At 37.8% G+C, this 12,209-nt stretch overlaps 1 protein-coding gene across 1 annotated transcript in view; it reads left to right on the top strand.

Moving 5' to 3' along the window:
• The window catches only part of COL24A1 (collagen type XXIV alpha 1 chain), a 354,783-nt gene that overhangs the window by 7,893 nt on the left and 334,681 nt on the right, over positions 1 to 12,209 (top strand). The window contains exons 3-4 of the mRNA XM_063105785.1: positions 8,096 to 8,149; positions 10,932 to 10,985. Coding sequence (XP_062961855.1) covers positions 8,096 to 8,149; positions 10,932 to 10,985 — 108 coding nt within the window. The remainder of the gene's footprint in view (positions 1 to 8,095; positions 8,150 to 10,931; positions 10,986 to 12,209) is intronic.

Here is a 12,209-nt window from a genome sequence, read left to right as displayed (position 1 = left end):
GATAGTGTTTTTGTTAGCTTGTTTTCTCTTCATGAATGCCATTTTTATTGTACTAGCGGGTTTAGATTTTTCTTAGGTTTTTATGGCAGTGGTAGTTATTTTTCAGGAACCAAACCCAGTACTCCCTTGAGGATTTCTTGTAAGGGTGGTCTTGTGGTAGTGAACTCCCGCAGTTTTTGTTTGTCTGAGAAATATACTATTTGCCCCTCATTTCGGAAGGATAGCCTTGCAGGGTAGAGTATTCTTGGCTGGCAATCTTTGTCTTTTAGTATTTTGAAAATATCTTCCCATTCCTTTCTAGCTTTTAGGGTTTGTGATGAAAAGTCTGATGTTAACCTGATTGGGGCTCCCTTATAGGTGATTTGACGCTTCTCTCTTGCAGCTTTTAAGATTCTCTCTTTGTCTCTGAGTTTTGCCAATTTGACTATGACATGTCTTGGAGAAGGCCTTTTTGGGTTGAATACGTTTGGAGATCGTTGAGCTTCCTGGATCTGAAGATCTGTGATTTTTCCTATACCTGGGAAGTTTTCTGCCACTATTTTGTTGAATATGTTTTCAATGGAATCTCCATTTTCCTCCCCTTCTGGAATACCCATGACTCGGATATTTGAGCGCTTGAGGTTGTCTGATATCTCTCTCAGATTTTCTTCAATGTCCTTGATTCTTTTTTCTTTCTTTTTGTCTGCTTCTGTTATTTCAAACAGCCCATCTTCAAGTTCAGAGGTTCTCTCTTCAACTTCGACAAGCCTGCTGGTTAAACTCTCTGTTGTGTTTTTTATTTCGCTGAATAACTTCTTCAGTTCAGCAAGTTCTGCTACATTTTTTTTCAGGACATTGATTTCCTTGTATATTTCCTCTTTCAGATCCTGTATACTTTTCCTCATTTCATCATGATGTCTAGCTGAGTTTTCTTGTATCTCATTCAGTTTCCTTAGAATTATCACTCGAAATTCCTTGTCAGTTATTTCAAGGGCTTCTTGTTCTATAGGATCTAGAGTATGAGATTTATTAACTTTTGGTGGTGTACTTTCTTGATTTTTTGTATTTCTGGTGTCTTTTTTTTGGTGTTTATTCATTGTGGCAGGGGGTTTCACAGTCCACCGGTTTGAGACTAATGACTAACTAGGATGTTGCTGTGGTTGCCAATTTGGTATGGCTCCCGCCGTGACTGCTCAGTTGGCCTCTAGTGTCTTGTGTGTGTGGTTGCCTCGGGTCTTGGGCTTCTCCGGGGATCCACCTTTCTCGTCAGCTTGTACTCTGCTGGGCTGGTGGATCACGTACCACAGGGTGTGTGATCTCTGTTGAGCTTTCACTTTCTGTACAGGACTTCTCCCCGTTCCGTGTGCTCTGGCCCAGGCTGTTAGATCGTGCAGTGGCGACCCCACCGGGTGTGTGGTTTCTGTCGAGTCTCCGCCTCCCTGGCCGCACGTCTCCCCCCTCTGTGCTCACTGTGCTGGGCTGGGGTGTGTCTTCTGCACCCCTCGTCTATCAGCTGGGCCTTCAAGACCCTGCTCAGCACCGCCTCGCCCAGGAAGTCTACCAGGTTTCTGCTAGGCACAGACGACCGGTCTCTCTGGGTGCCTTTGTAGCACTGTGTAGATCTTTCTCGGGTCTTGTTCACCTTTGTATTCCCCCGGTATAAACCGAGTCTAGTGCCCGCCAGCAGCCTGCTCTCCGGCAGGTTCAAACGGACCTGGGAACTCTCCTACCACACTATTCCCAACCAGAAATTCGTTAGGCTTTTTTCCAAACTGGTGGTCGCAGAGATGGTATCTGCCTCCCAGTAACAGGAAGTTTACCGGGGCCGGAGTCCAGGGTGTGGTGGAGTGACAGTCGGCCCGCCCGTACTTCCTAGCCCTCCCAACACTGGTCGGGACGCCCCACACCCCCGCCAGAGAACCGCGGAGGGAGTGGGAGAGGAGGCCGGCCCGCAGGGTCCGGAAAGCCCCACGCCAGGCCAAGCAAATGGGCTCAGTGATGGCCTTGCAGGGCGGAGCTGCCCGCACCTGGGAAAATGGAGGCAGCACTGGGGCAGTGAGTGGCCTGGTGTTGCAGGCGGGAGCCGCGTGGGCATCCACCCCCCGAACAGAGCTGTGCCAGGGATCACTCACAGTGCTGTGCCAGGTCGGGCGCTCGCTCTGTCTCTGGTTTGTTGCCTTCCGTGTTCTCGGCGCTGCCGCCTCGGGCTGTTCAGTCGCGGCGCCGCTCGGGCGCTCCCATGAATCTTCTTTAATGCCGGCCTGAAACCTCGAATCCTGAATAGGGCAGCTGGCCGCCTTCAGTGCGGCCCCAGCCTCCGGGATCCTGGCTGCATCCACAGCAGCCCTGGCGCCGTGTTCCCTGTTTCAAGACTCGCTTTTGCAGCTAAGAATCAGTTCTTTTCCTGCTCCACACTTCAAAGCTGTTGCCTGTAAATGAGGCAGCCTCTCCTGCCGGGGGCAAAGTGGCGTTGAGCCCCCACGACCGGCCAGCAGCAGCAGTCCTCCCTTAAGAGATGGCCAGAGGAAGGTCCACAAGTTTCCCGGCTGCCTGAGGCCCAGTGGCCACCTTTTCCACCTCAGCTACTCCGCGCCAGCCGCCGCAGCCGCCGCCATCTTGAAACTCCAGGTTTTCTGACTCTAAAGCCCCAACTCTTTCATGATATTAGGCTGAATAATGTTAGACAAATAAAGACCCAGGCTAGATGGTGTCAGGTGGTGGAGGGTCTTAATTGTCAAACTGATAATTCTAATTTCATCATATTCTCAGTGGGGAATTTTGTAGTCTGGTAGCAGTGCCCAGATCAGACAGAAAGTTTGTGTTACCATCATGGTGTTATATGACTAGGACATTATCTAGTTTGGCAGCAGTGAAAATGCAAAGGAAAGGTAGATTTAAGAGATATTTAGAAGTAATATTTGGTAGAACTAGGAAGTTAATTGGACCTAAGGACCAAGCAAAAAGGAAGAGAATCAAATTGAGAGCATGGTGATACCATTACTAAACAGTGATTAAGAGAGTGAGTTGATTTTAGGAGAGGAAAATAAGATAAAACATTTAAGAAAGTGTTGGTAATTCAGTAAGCTGTTGGAAAAGTTGAAGAAGCTGAAGTGAGGAGGTCAAGGCTGGGGTATAGATTTGGGAGTTTTCCCATCAATATTACGGTTAATGCTATAGAGTTGGATAATATTTTCGAAAAAAGAAGCTTGGCATAGGTTCAAGAGCCAAATCGTGGGGAAAGTTCACTTTTTGGTTATAGAATAAAAAAGCAGAAATGTAATAGAGTAGTCAGAGAGATGGGAGAGAAGAATACTGTACTATCACAAAAGCCAAAGAAGAGTTTTGAGGAGAAATTGATCAACGGTGCCAGCTATGGAGAAGCAAAGAGGATAAGGACTGAGAAAAGGGGGCAACCTGTTGGGTCTTCTGATGGGAAATTCCCTATTGAACTTTGAGAATCCAAGTTTAGCATGGTGTAGAAGACCAAAGGTAGATTTTAGAGAGCAAATGAGAGAATGAGAGGTGACAAAATGATGAACTTGTAGGGATTGTTCCACTGCTTCTCTTAAAGTGGATGTTGCTATGGAAACCCCGAGGCCAGCCTGATTTTTCCTACTTTTAGGTGACAATTTTTTCTGCCTGTATATCCATGCATTTCTTTCATTATCTTTGAAGTTCGTTAAAACTAGTAGGTTCTGTATCAGTTTTTTCTGGTACTCTTTTGATCTAAAGATTATTTCTATTATAGGAAAGTCTCCCCTTGTATTCTCAAATATTTTTTCTGTCCATTTTTCTATATTCTTCTTTGGGCATATGAATTTACACATGTTGAATGTCACTTGTGATTATAGATAGTATTTATTATCTTCTCTACGAACATGTCATCGTGATTGCTCTTTTCCATTTCATTTTGTGTAAATTCATTTATCCTACATACATATCACTTTATTGATTTTTCAATTGTATTTAATCAGTTTTTGTTGCTTCTGATGTGAATTTCACTATAATGATTTCTTTTTTGCTCTTTCATATTTTTCTTAAGTTCCTCTGGTTCACATTTTGTTACCTTTGGTTGTTCTTTTTATCTTTTATAATTCTTCTTGAGCTCGCTTTTTATAGAGAAAGGCCATCTCAAAATTCTCTGAATATATAGTGAATTATATGACTGAACTCTGTTGCATGGAGTAGTTCCTCTTCTGGTAAATAAATTTCATCTACTTTAAATTTATGTTCCTGTCTTCCTGGTTCTCCCTTCCCCCAATATCAATGTATAGCTCCTCCTATACTCCTTCCTTTCTGGTTAATAGTCATTTTTTAAATAAAGGCAACTCTATCTGGGCTACTATTTGTTTTAGAATAGTATAGGGAGAAGCAAAGGGAAGTAAGATGGAGTAGTACACAGAGTCAAATTTAGATTGCTGCCTTAAACATCGTCTTACTATACTTGTTCTGTTTTCTACCAAGAGGCTTGTCTCTTCTCATTTTCATGTGCAATTTGTCATTTCACAGGCTCTTCTACTCGTGTATCTCCTCTCTACCAGAAATCTGCTATGTTTAGGAGATTTGGTTGTAGATCATAAAAATTATGGGTTCTTTCTCTTCAGCTCTACCTTCCCTGTTCTTGGCTCTTTGGAACTGGGTCTTTACTGGGTCATGAATTATTTCTCTTGTGGCTTGCCCATTTTCTTAAACCTCATCATTGTAATCAAAGAATCATTGGAATGGACTTTCAAGATGGATGGGGTTTTAGAGATATTTGTAGCCTGTCTGAGTTTTGAGGTCTGGGGAGGTTTTTGCTTTTTGTTTTTGTTTTTGGTCATCTCTCAATATCCTTCCTTGCTCCAAAGCTTCTTAATATTTGGCAGATAATCTTCATATTTGGAGGTTTGTGGTTGTGGTCCTTTCCTTGTTTCATTGGAGATGATGTTTTCTTCTTTTGGTGCTTTTTTTGTTTTCAAAGGGTTTTGAGGGAGGGTAGTTTGAAAAATATTCTTGCTCTGCCATTTTCTAACCAAAATTCTCTCATGATCTTTTAAAAACATGAATCAGATCACATCATTTGTCTGCTTAAGTCCTTTGGTGGCAGAAGATTAAAGCATTTAGAATAAACTAAAAACTCTGTGTTATGACCTGTGCAGGCATATGTGATATGGACTTGCCTACCTCACATTACTTGCTCTACTTTTCCACTTGCTCTCGCTATTAATTTTCTTTTAGTTCTTCAATAAAACTATGTCTTTTGGTTTGTTTTATTTTACTCATTCACTTACTGATATTTTCTTTTCTCCTCTTTTCTAACACCTATTCATCTTTTAGGTCCAACTTCATACTTCCTCAGAGAAGCATTCTCTGACATCACAATGTAAATTAGATACAGTATGTTAATCTGTCATATTAACATATAGTTTATTTTTCATATCACTAAGTAAAATTTGTAGTCATGGGTTTATCTGTTAATATGTTTTTTTTTTAACATAGACTATAAACTCCAGGAGGGTTTGATGCTTTATAATGTTTATTGGGTGAGTGAATGAATGAATGAGTGAATTAATTAAAAAATGAATATATGATTCAGGACTTCCAAGATTAGCTGATCGGGGTTACTATCTCTTAAAAGTATTGGTCTATTGAATACATTTGCATTGGTACATATATTCCCATAGTAATAATAATAATATATAACTAACATTTATTGAGTGCTTGCTGTGCCCTCTGCATATGTTTAAAATTACACTAGTTTACTTGTTAACTACTATATACCAGGAACAATGGCAAGTGGCTTTATTAAATAGGTTTAATGCTCACACTTACTCAAAGATTTGGAAACACAAAATTGTGAAGACATGTGAAAATTGATTTTTACTTAGTGCTTATTAAACAACTCGAATATTTTACTCACAACATAAAATATACCTTCTTTTTCTCCCCAGTATCTAATATTAACTGCATCTTAGACTGTTTGGGTTGCTATAACAAAATACCATAAACTGGAGAGCTTATAAACAGAAATTTATTTCTCACAGTTCTGGAGGCTGGAAATTCCAAGATAAAGGTACTGGCAGATTCGATGTCTGGCAAGGGCTTTCTGATTCATGGATGGCACCTTCTCGCTGTGTCCTCACATGGTGGAAGGGACAAGTGAACTCCTTTGGGACTCTTTTGTAAGGGCACTAATCCCATTCATGAGAGCTCCACTCTCCTAACCTAATCACCTTCCAAAGGTCCCACCTCTTAATACTATTGCTTTGTGGTTAAGATTTCAAAATGTGAATTTTGGGGGAACACAAACATTCAAGCCATAGCAAATTGTAATGTTAACTGCCTTTTTAATGTGAATGCAATAGCATTTTCTTTTGTCATGAAGTAGTGTGACAGGGCACTAAACCAAAGTAGATATTTAAAAATTTTTTTTCCATTTACTTTTTCATTTTTAGTTCCAATGCCTCCTATCTGTTCTTATTTGAGAGACTTAAACTCAAATCAGCAGCTGCAAACTTCTGATTATAACAGGCAGGAGAACCAGAACTAATTCGCAAAGAATGTTAATTTTTCTTGACAATAATGAAAATCGATTTTTGGTGAAAACTAGTGATATAATAAAGGCTGTTGAAATATTTGAACAGATCAGGAAGAGAATGCCCTCAGTTTGAGGTTGAATAGAAACAGAATTTTTCTGTCAATATTAGGAAATACATGAAAAGTTTTATCAAGTTAAGGGGTAGGAGAAGAAAATATATAATTAAAGGAAAAAAATAGGCAAATTGAAATATCAGATTGAGTATCAGAAAACTGCAAAATGACCATAATATAAATAAAGGAGAATGTGTCAAAGAGGAGTTAATATCAAATAGAATGAGAAATGAGAAAAATGCTACATAACTATTATTTTTCAACATAACTTAATCATTTCCCTCTTATGTTTTTTAATTGGAATAACCCTTTCCCTTCAATCTGTTTTCCTTCTCCCTCTTTGAAACTCAATGTAAATTTTAGGTGTACCTGGCCATGCTGAAGATTAACTTATATGAAATTACATTTTTGTAGGTTAGAAAATGGTCACATATTGGCAATTATATATGGTTCAACTTGGAGTCATGTGATTCATTAGTGGTGATGCTAGTATTATATATGGTTCAACTTAGGGTCATGTGATTCATTAGTGGTGAGGCTAGTATTTTAACATCGATGTATGTAATTTCAAAGCTTGTACTATTTTTTACGGCAATAATGAATGAATATTTGTTAAATGGAATATGCGTATGCTCTATAGACACCAAGAACAGTGCCATATCAACAGAGTGCTCAGTAACAATTAAATGAATGAACAGATGAATGAAAGAATGTGTCCAACCATATCACAAATGAGCATTTATTTTTCCACAGCTGATTGTTAAAGTAAGTAAAAAGGACAACATAAAGTATTACATGTGGAAGTAAAGAAGTGGTTTCCTATTTCTTATTTGGTGTTTTTAAAAGTAACATTAAAGAACTCAGAGCACTTTAACAATTGATCAATTTTGCTTTCATACTTTGTTTTATAAATCATTTAACTCTATTAATGACCTCCTGGTGTGTTGCATTTGGTATAAGACAGATTTATTACTGGATATACAAGAGAGATCTCATTATAGTAGCTTAACACATTACACAGATCCTTGGTATAATTCTTTTAAAAGAGTATAAAATGACCAGAGCTTTTATTTTTCAAGCCAAGTCCTCTTTTGAAATGTGTTCGAAAAAAACCTGTAGTTGCTGGTCTCCAAACCCTAAATTGAATTCCTCTTTCCATAGTAAAAGTAAATTTAGGTAAAAATTACCCACAAAACTACTAGTTATGGTCCCTGTAAAAACCAGAGACAGTGGCAGTGACCATAAGTCATAGACTTCCTGCTGCCATTTCTGGCCAGATTAAAGAGGACACTTAAGTTTCAATTCACCCCTGCTGGTTAGGGTGAGGGGATTCATGTTACTTTAAAATCATCAACAATTGGGAACTGGAAACTGAAAAAGAGTTGTTGCGGAGTAGAAATCCTATTAAGACTCATAAGATGTGAGTCTTATCTGGGAAAAGATGTGTCTACTGTCATGCCTAATGTCTTGGCATTTGTTTTCCAAGGGTCCACCTGGTCCAGCAGGTATCCCTGGTCTGTCAGGAAAGAGAGGTCCACGGGTGAGTAGACGGGCTCCTTTTCCCGCTGGCTGTTAGAATTGGTAACTTTTCAATATGTTTTTTCTGTATTGTACAGTATGTACTTCCTGTGCAAACCTGCCTGGATCTTCAAACTTTTCCTCACCTTTGCCAACTCAAGAAAAGCAAGAACACTTGCTGCCTTGTTTATTTGAATGTAAACACCCAGCCAAATCATTCTCTGTGAACGTGTCCAGGAAAGATTGTCAAATTTGTAGATTAGTGGTTGTTCTGGTGCTACTTATAACATTATTCTTAGTTATAAAGTACTTTCAATAGTCCAAGGTGAGGTTCATTTGTTTTGGAAATGAAGAGGAGTTTGCAGCCTTAAAATAGTGCATTCTTGGATTACATAGTGGAAAATACTAGAGGTATTGACTAGAAAAAAAATTACCCTGAGGAAAAGAGCTGCCTTAAGGATCAGCAGTAGTTTCTCACATTACACACATCCAGCCAAAGATTTATTGCTATGTTAGAATCAATTCCTTCCAAACCTAAAAAAAAAAAAAAAAAAAGGACTTTTACTAAAGAAAGTCTTTTTTCAATGAACTAGAAAAAGAATTGTGTGTTATAAAGACAATTGCAAATACCTTTTATATAATCTGCTTTCTTTTTATTCTGATTTTTATCATACAATGTAAGGAAAAATCACCTTAAAATATTAATTTAGGCTGCCCATTAGCTTAGTTGGTTAGAGCATGGTGTTAACACCAAGGTCAAGGTTTCAGTTCCTCATACAGGCCAGCAGCCAAAAAAAAAGAAAAAATAATTACTCTAAGTTGCCTGTATTCACACCAAACTCCATTTGAGTTTTAGTCCATTTGAGGCCTAAGGGGAATTCTCACTGGACTCTAGCTGTTGTTTAGCATTTTTTTTTCAATATTCTTTCTCTATTGTTGATAATCTATCACTTTCCTCCCATAGTCCCATTCTAAACCTTTCCCATTCTACTCTAACCCTCAAACCATTCCCATCTTCCTACTTCTCTGTCAGGTGACTCGGGATCCTACTTTCCTGAGGGACTAGGTCTATCTTTGCCCTAACTCTATTCCCTCTCCACTGCCAAGGTTGTTCTCCCAATAGCATGACCTTCAGGTTCTAAAACTCCATCTATTCTCATGATACAGCAGTTTCCTTCCCTAATTTCCTTTTTTTTTTTTTTTTTCATTTATTTGTCCAATCATCTTTCCCTTAAGGAAAGAATAGTATTCTTTTCAAGGCTGATTATTTCACTTGTGTTCCTAATTTCATCCCCTTCAATCAATTATCTAACTTAAAAGTTGCGACTTCAAATTTTTTCTCCTCCTAAATTTTATCCCATTTGGCAACAACCAACAAGTTAGCCCTCTTAAAAATCCTAAACTTTCATCAATATTTTTCCTAAAGTTATTTTTGTCTTACTGTTGCACTACTGGGCTTTGTGGAATAATAGTTTATACTAATTGCCCTTACTTCTATGTCAATAACTCATTCATTAATCCATATAATTTTTTTCCATCTGCTTTAATAAAATTTACTTTTTGAAGGTTACCAATGACATATGTCATGAAATTTAATCTTTTCTTCCCTCGTTTTCATTTTTGCAAGACCTATCTTCAATATTCACATTTGTTGACACCTCTGTCTTTCTGAAACATCCTGCTCTATTAATTCAGAATTGGAGAGACAGACAAAAATAATTATGAACTATATATTATGTGTCAAGATGGAGATATTGCTGCAGAGCACAGAGGTGGGATACAAAACCCAAAAGTATAGGGGTCCTGGAGACCTGTAAGGCTTTCTGGAGAAGGTTATTCCCAGTTCCACTATTTACTGGTTGTGTGAGCTTAAGTTTCCTCATTTGTAAAAGGGAGTAAAAATAACCACCTTGCAGGATTGTTATAAGGATTAGTAAAGAGAAATGTAAAGCATTATCACAATTCCTGACACACAGTAGTTAAGTACTCAGTAAATGGAATCAATTTTTTAATTCAGATGGTATAATTTATCGGTGAAGCAAAATCAAATTGGCAAATACCCATCAAGTAGCTAATATGTGCTAAATACTACACTAGTAATATATCAAACTCTTTTCAAAGAATTTATAATCCTGTAATTAAATAGCAAATGTCATAAAGCAGTTAAAATAGCAATAAAATATTTAAATAACAGATTAGAATGGTATAATGTCCCTAGGCAATATATAATTAATTGGCAAATGAATTTTACATGCAGTAATTTCTATAGAAGATAATAGGAGAGAGAAATTACTTTATGCTGGTATGGCCAGGATTTAAAAATAAGGTGGGATATCAGTTAAGACTTGAAGAATGATTTGGGTAAGTGTAGTGGGCAAGATAAATGACTTCAGTCTTTAAGGCATAAACAAAAACTCAAGCGCAGAAAGGAGTAACACATGTTGAGAGGAGAGTAAACAATTGCACTTTTTTATTTTTAGACTTCTTACTCTGCACAGTTTTTAGAAGTAGCATTAAGCAATATGCTGTGTCTGGAGACGGGGTGATGAATAAGGGAAGTAAACACCCTGAGGCAGTGTTTTGAAGCAAAAGATAGAAACTACAGTTCTGCTCTATAATTAGTGAAGCTATCCTTTCCAAGGCTGAAATATCCAAGATCTCAGAAAAGATAAAGAACTTTGAAAAAAAAATAGTATTCATTTTAAAAAAGCTAAATAGTCTAATATTTATTTGAATGTTATATTAAACAGTGATTTTGATTTGGATCTGTTCTAAGAATAATCTGACTTTCTCTCTATTTGCAGGGCATACCAGGACCGCATGGAAATCCTGGGTTACCTGGATTACCAGGTCCAAAGGTAGGTGATTACAAATGAGAATCAAATGATTTTCCTGATATTTTAAAAGAAGGTCCTTAACTTTTAAGAGCAGTCTTGGGACATCGAGGATCTGTCATATCCAGAGCATGATTCTTCAATAGGATTATGTTAGCCTAGCAAAGAGTTAGGTTCCTCTGAAAGCCCACCACACTTGGATTTATATACTTAATGATAAAGTCAGGTGCAGGCCTCCTTTTGGTATTCTGAAATCTTTATTGTCAAAATATGATGACAATATATGGAAACCTCTGAAATATACAGATTATGACTTGAGAAATTTACCTTAAATTAAGGCCACTTTAAGTTGTAAATAAATAAACACCAAGGAAATAAAATATTTATTTCTCTGCTCCACACTTCCCTAGTATTTTCACTTGAAAAAAATCTGTGAGAATGTCTATAGGATAATGAGATTTTTATAAAAACAACTAACCTGAAACCCTATAAATATGACTGAACATAGTAGTATGATAGATAATAGTGCGATAGAGAGTAGTATGAGCCTAGAAAAAAGTAGGGTACATACCAAGCTGGTTACCTTGAAAGGAGGTATGGGAATGGAGAGATCACTAAATATTTCATATATACCTGTATCTCTATATATCTGTTTCAGAACAGAACTAATCCCATACATGAGGACTCCACCCTCTTGATTTAATCACCCCCCAAAGGCACCACATCTAAATACAATCACATTGGGGATTATGTTTCAGTATATGAATTTCAAAGGGACAAACATTCAGTCTATTGCATTAAGATAAGAAGAAAAGAAAAAAGTGCATGGGGGTGATAAAAGAGGTTGGGGAACAGAATAGATAAGGATTAGGATCTTGGATTCCAGTAACCCTGTGTATATTTTAGGGTCTCACCCCTCTGCTTATTAATGATCACACTCAGAAGCAAACATGTAAACATATAGGATAGGGTTAAGAACAGAGGTTTTGGAGTTGGACAGATTTGGATGCAAGTCTTAGCTCTCTCAATTTGCATAACTAGAAGCAAATTGCTTGCATAGGCTCTTTAAGCTTCACTTTCCTCTTCTATAAAGTGGGGAGAATCATAGTATCTCCACATATTACTGCAGAGAAAGTTAAATAAATTAATGTGAGTGAAGCTCTTAACATGGCACTACCATTTCATAAGTAGTACCATTATTTTCAATAGGTAATAATGGCATATAGCAAGAATAATTTATTATTCTAC

This window comes from Cynocephalus volans, chromosome 8 (genome assembly GCF_027409185.1).
Source record: "Cynocephalus volans isolate mCynVol1 chromosome 8, mCynVol1.pri, whole genome shotgun sequence".
Lineage (NCBI taxonomy): Eukaryota > Metazoa > Chordata > Mammalia > Dermoptera > Cynocephalidae > Cynocephalus > Cynocephalus volans.
Note: the sequence above shows the minus strand (reverse complement) of the source record. Positions and strands in the feature narration are given on the sequence as shown.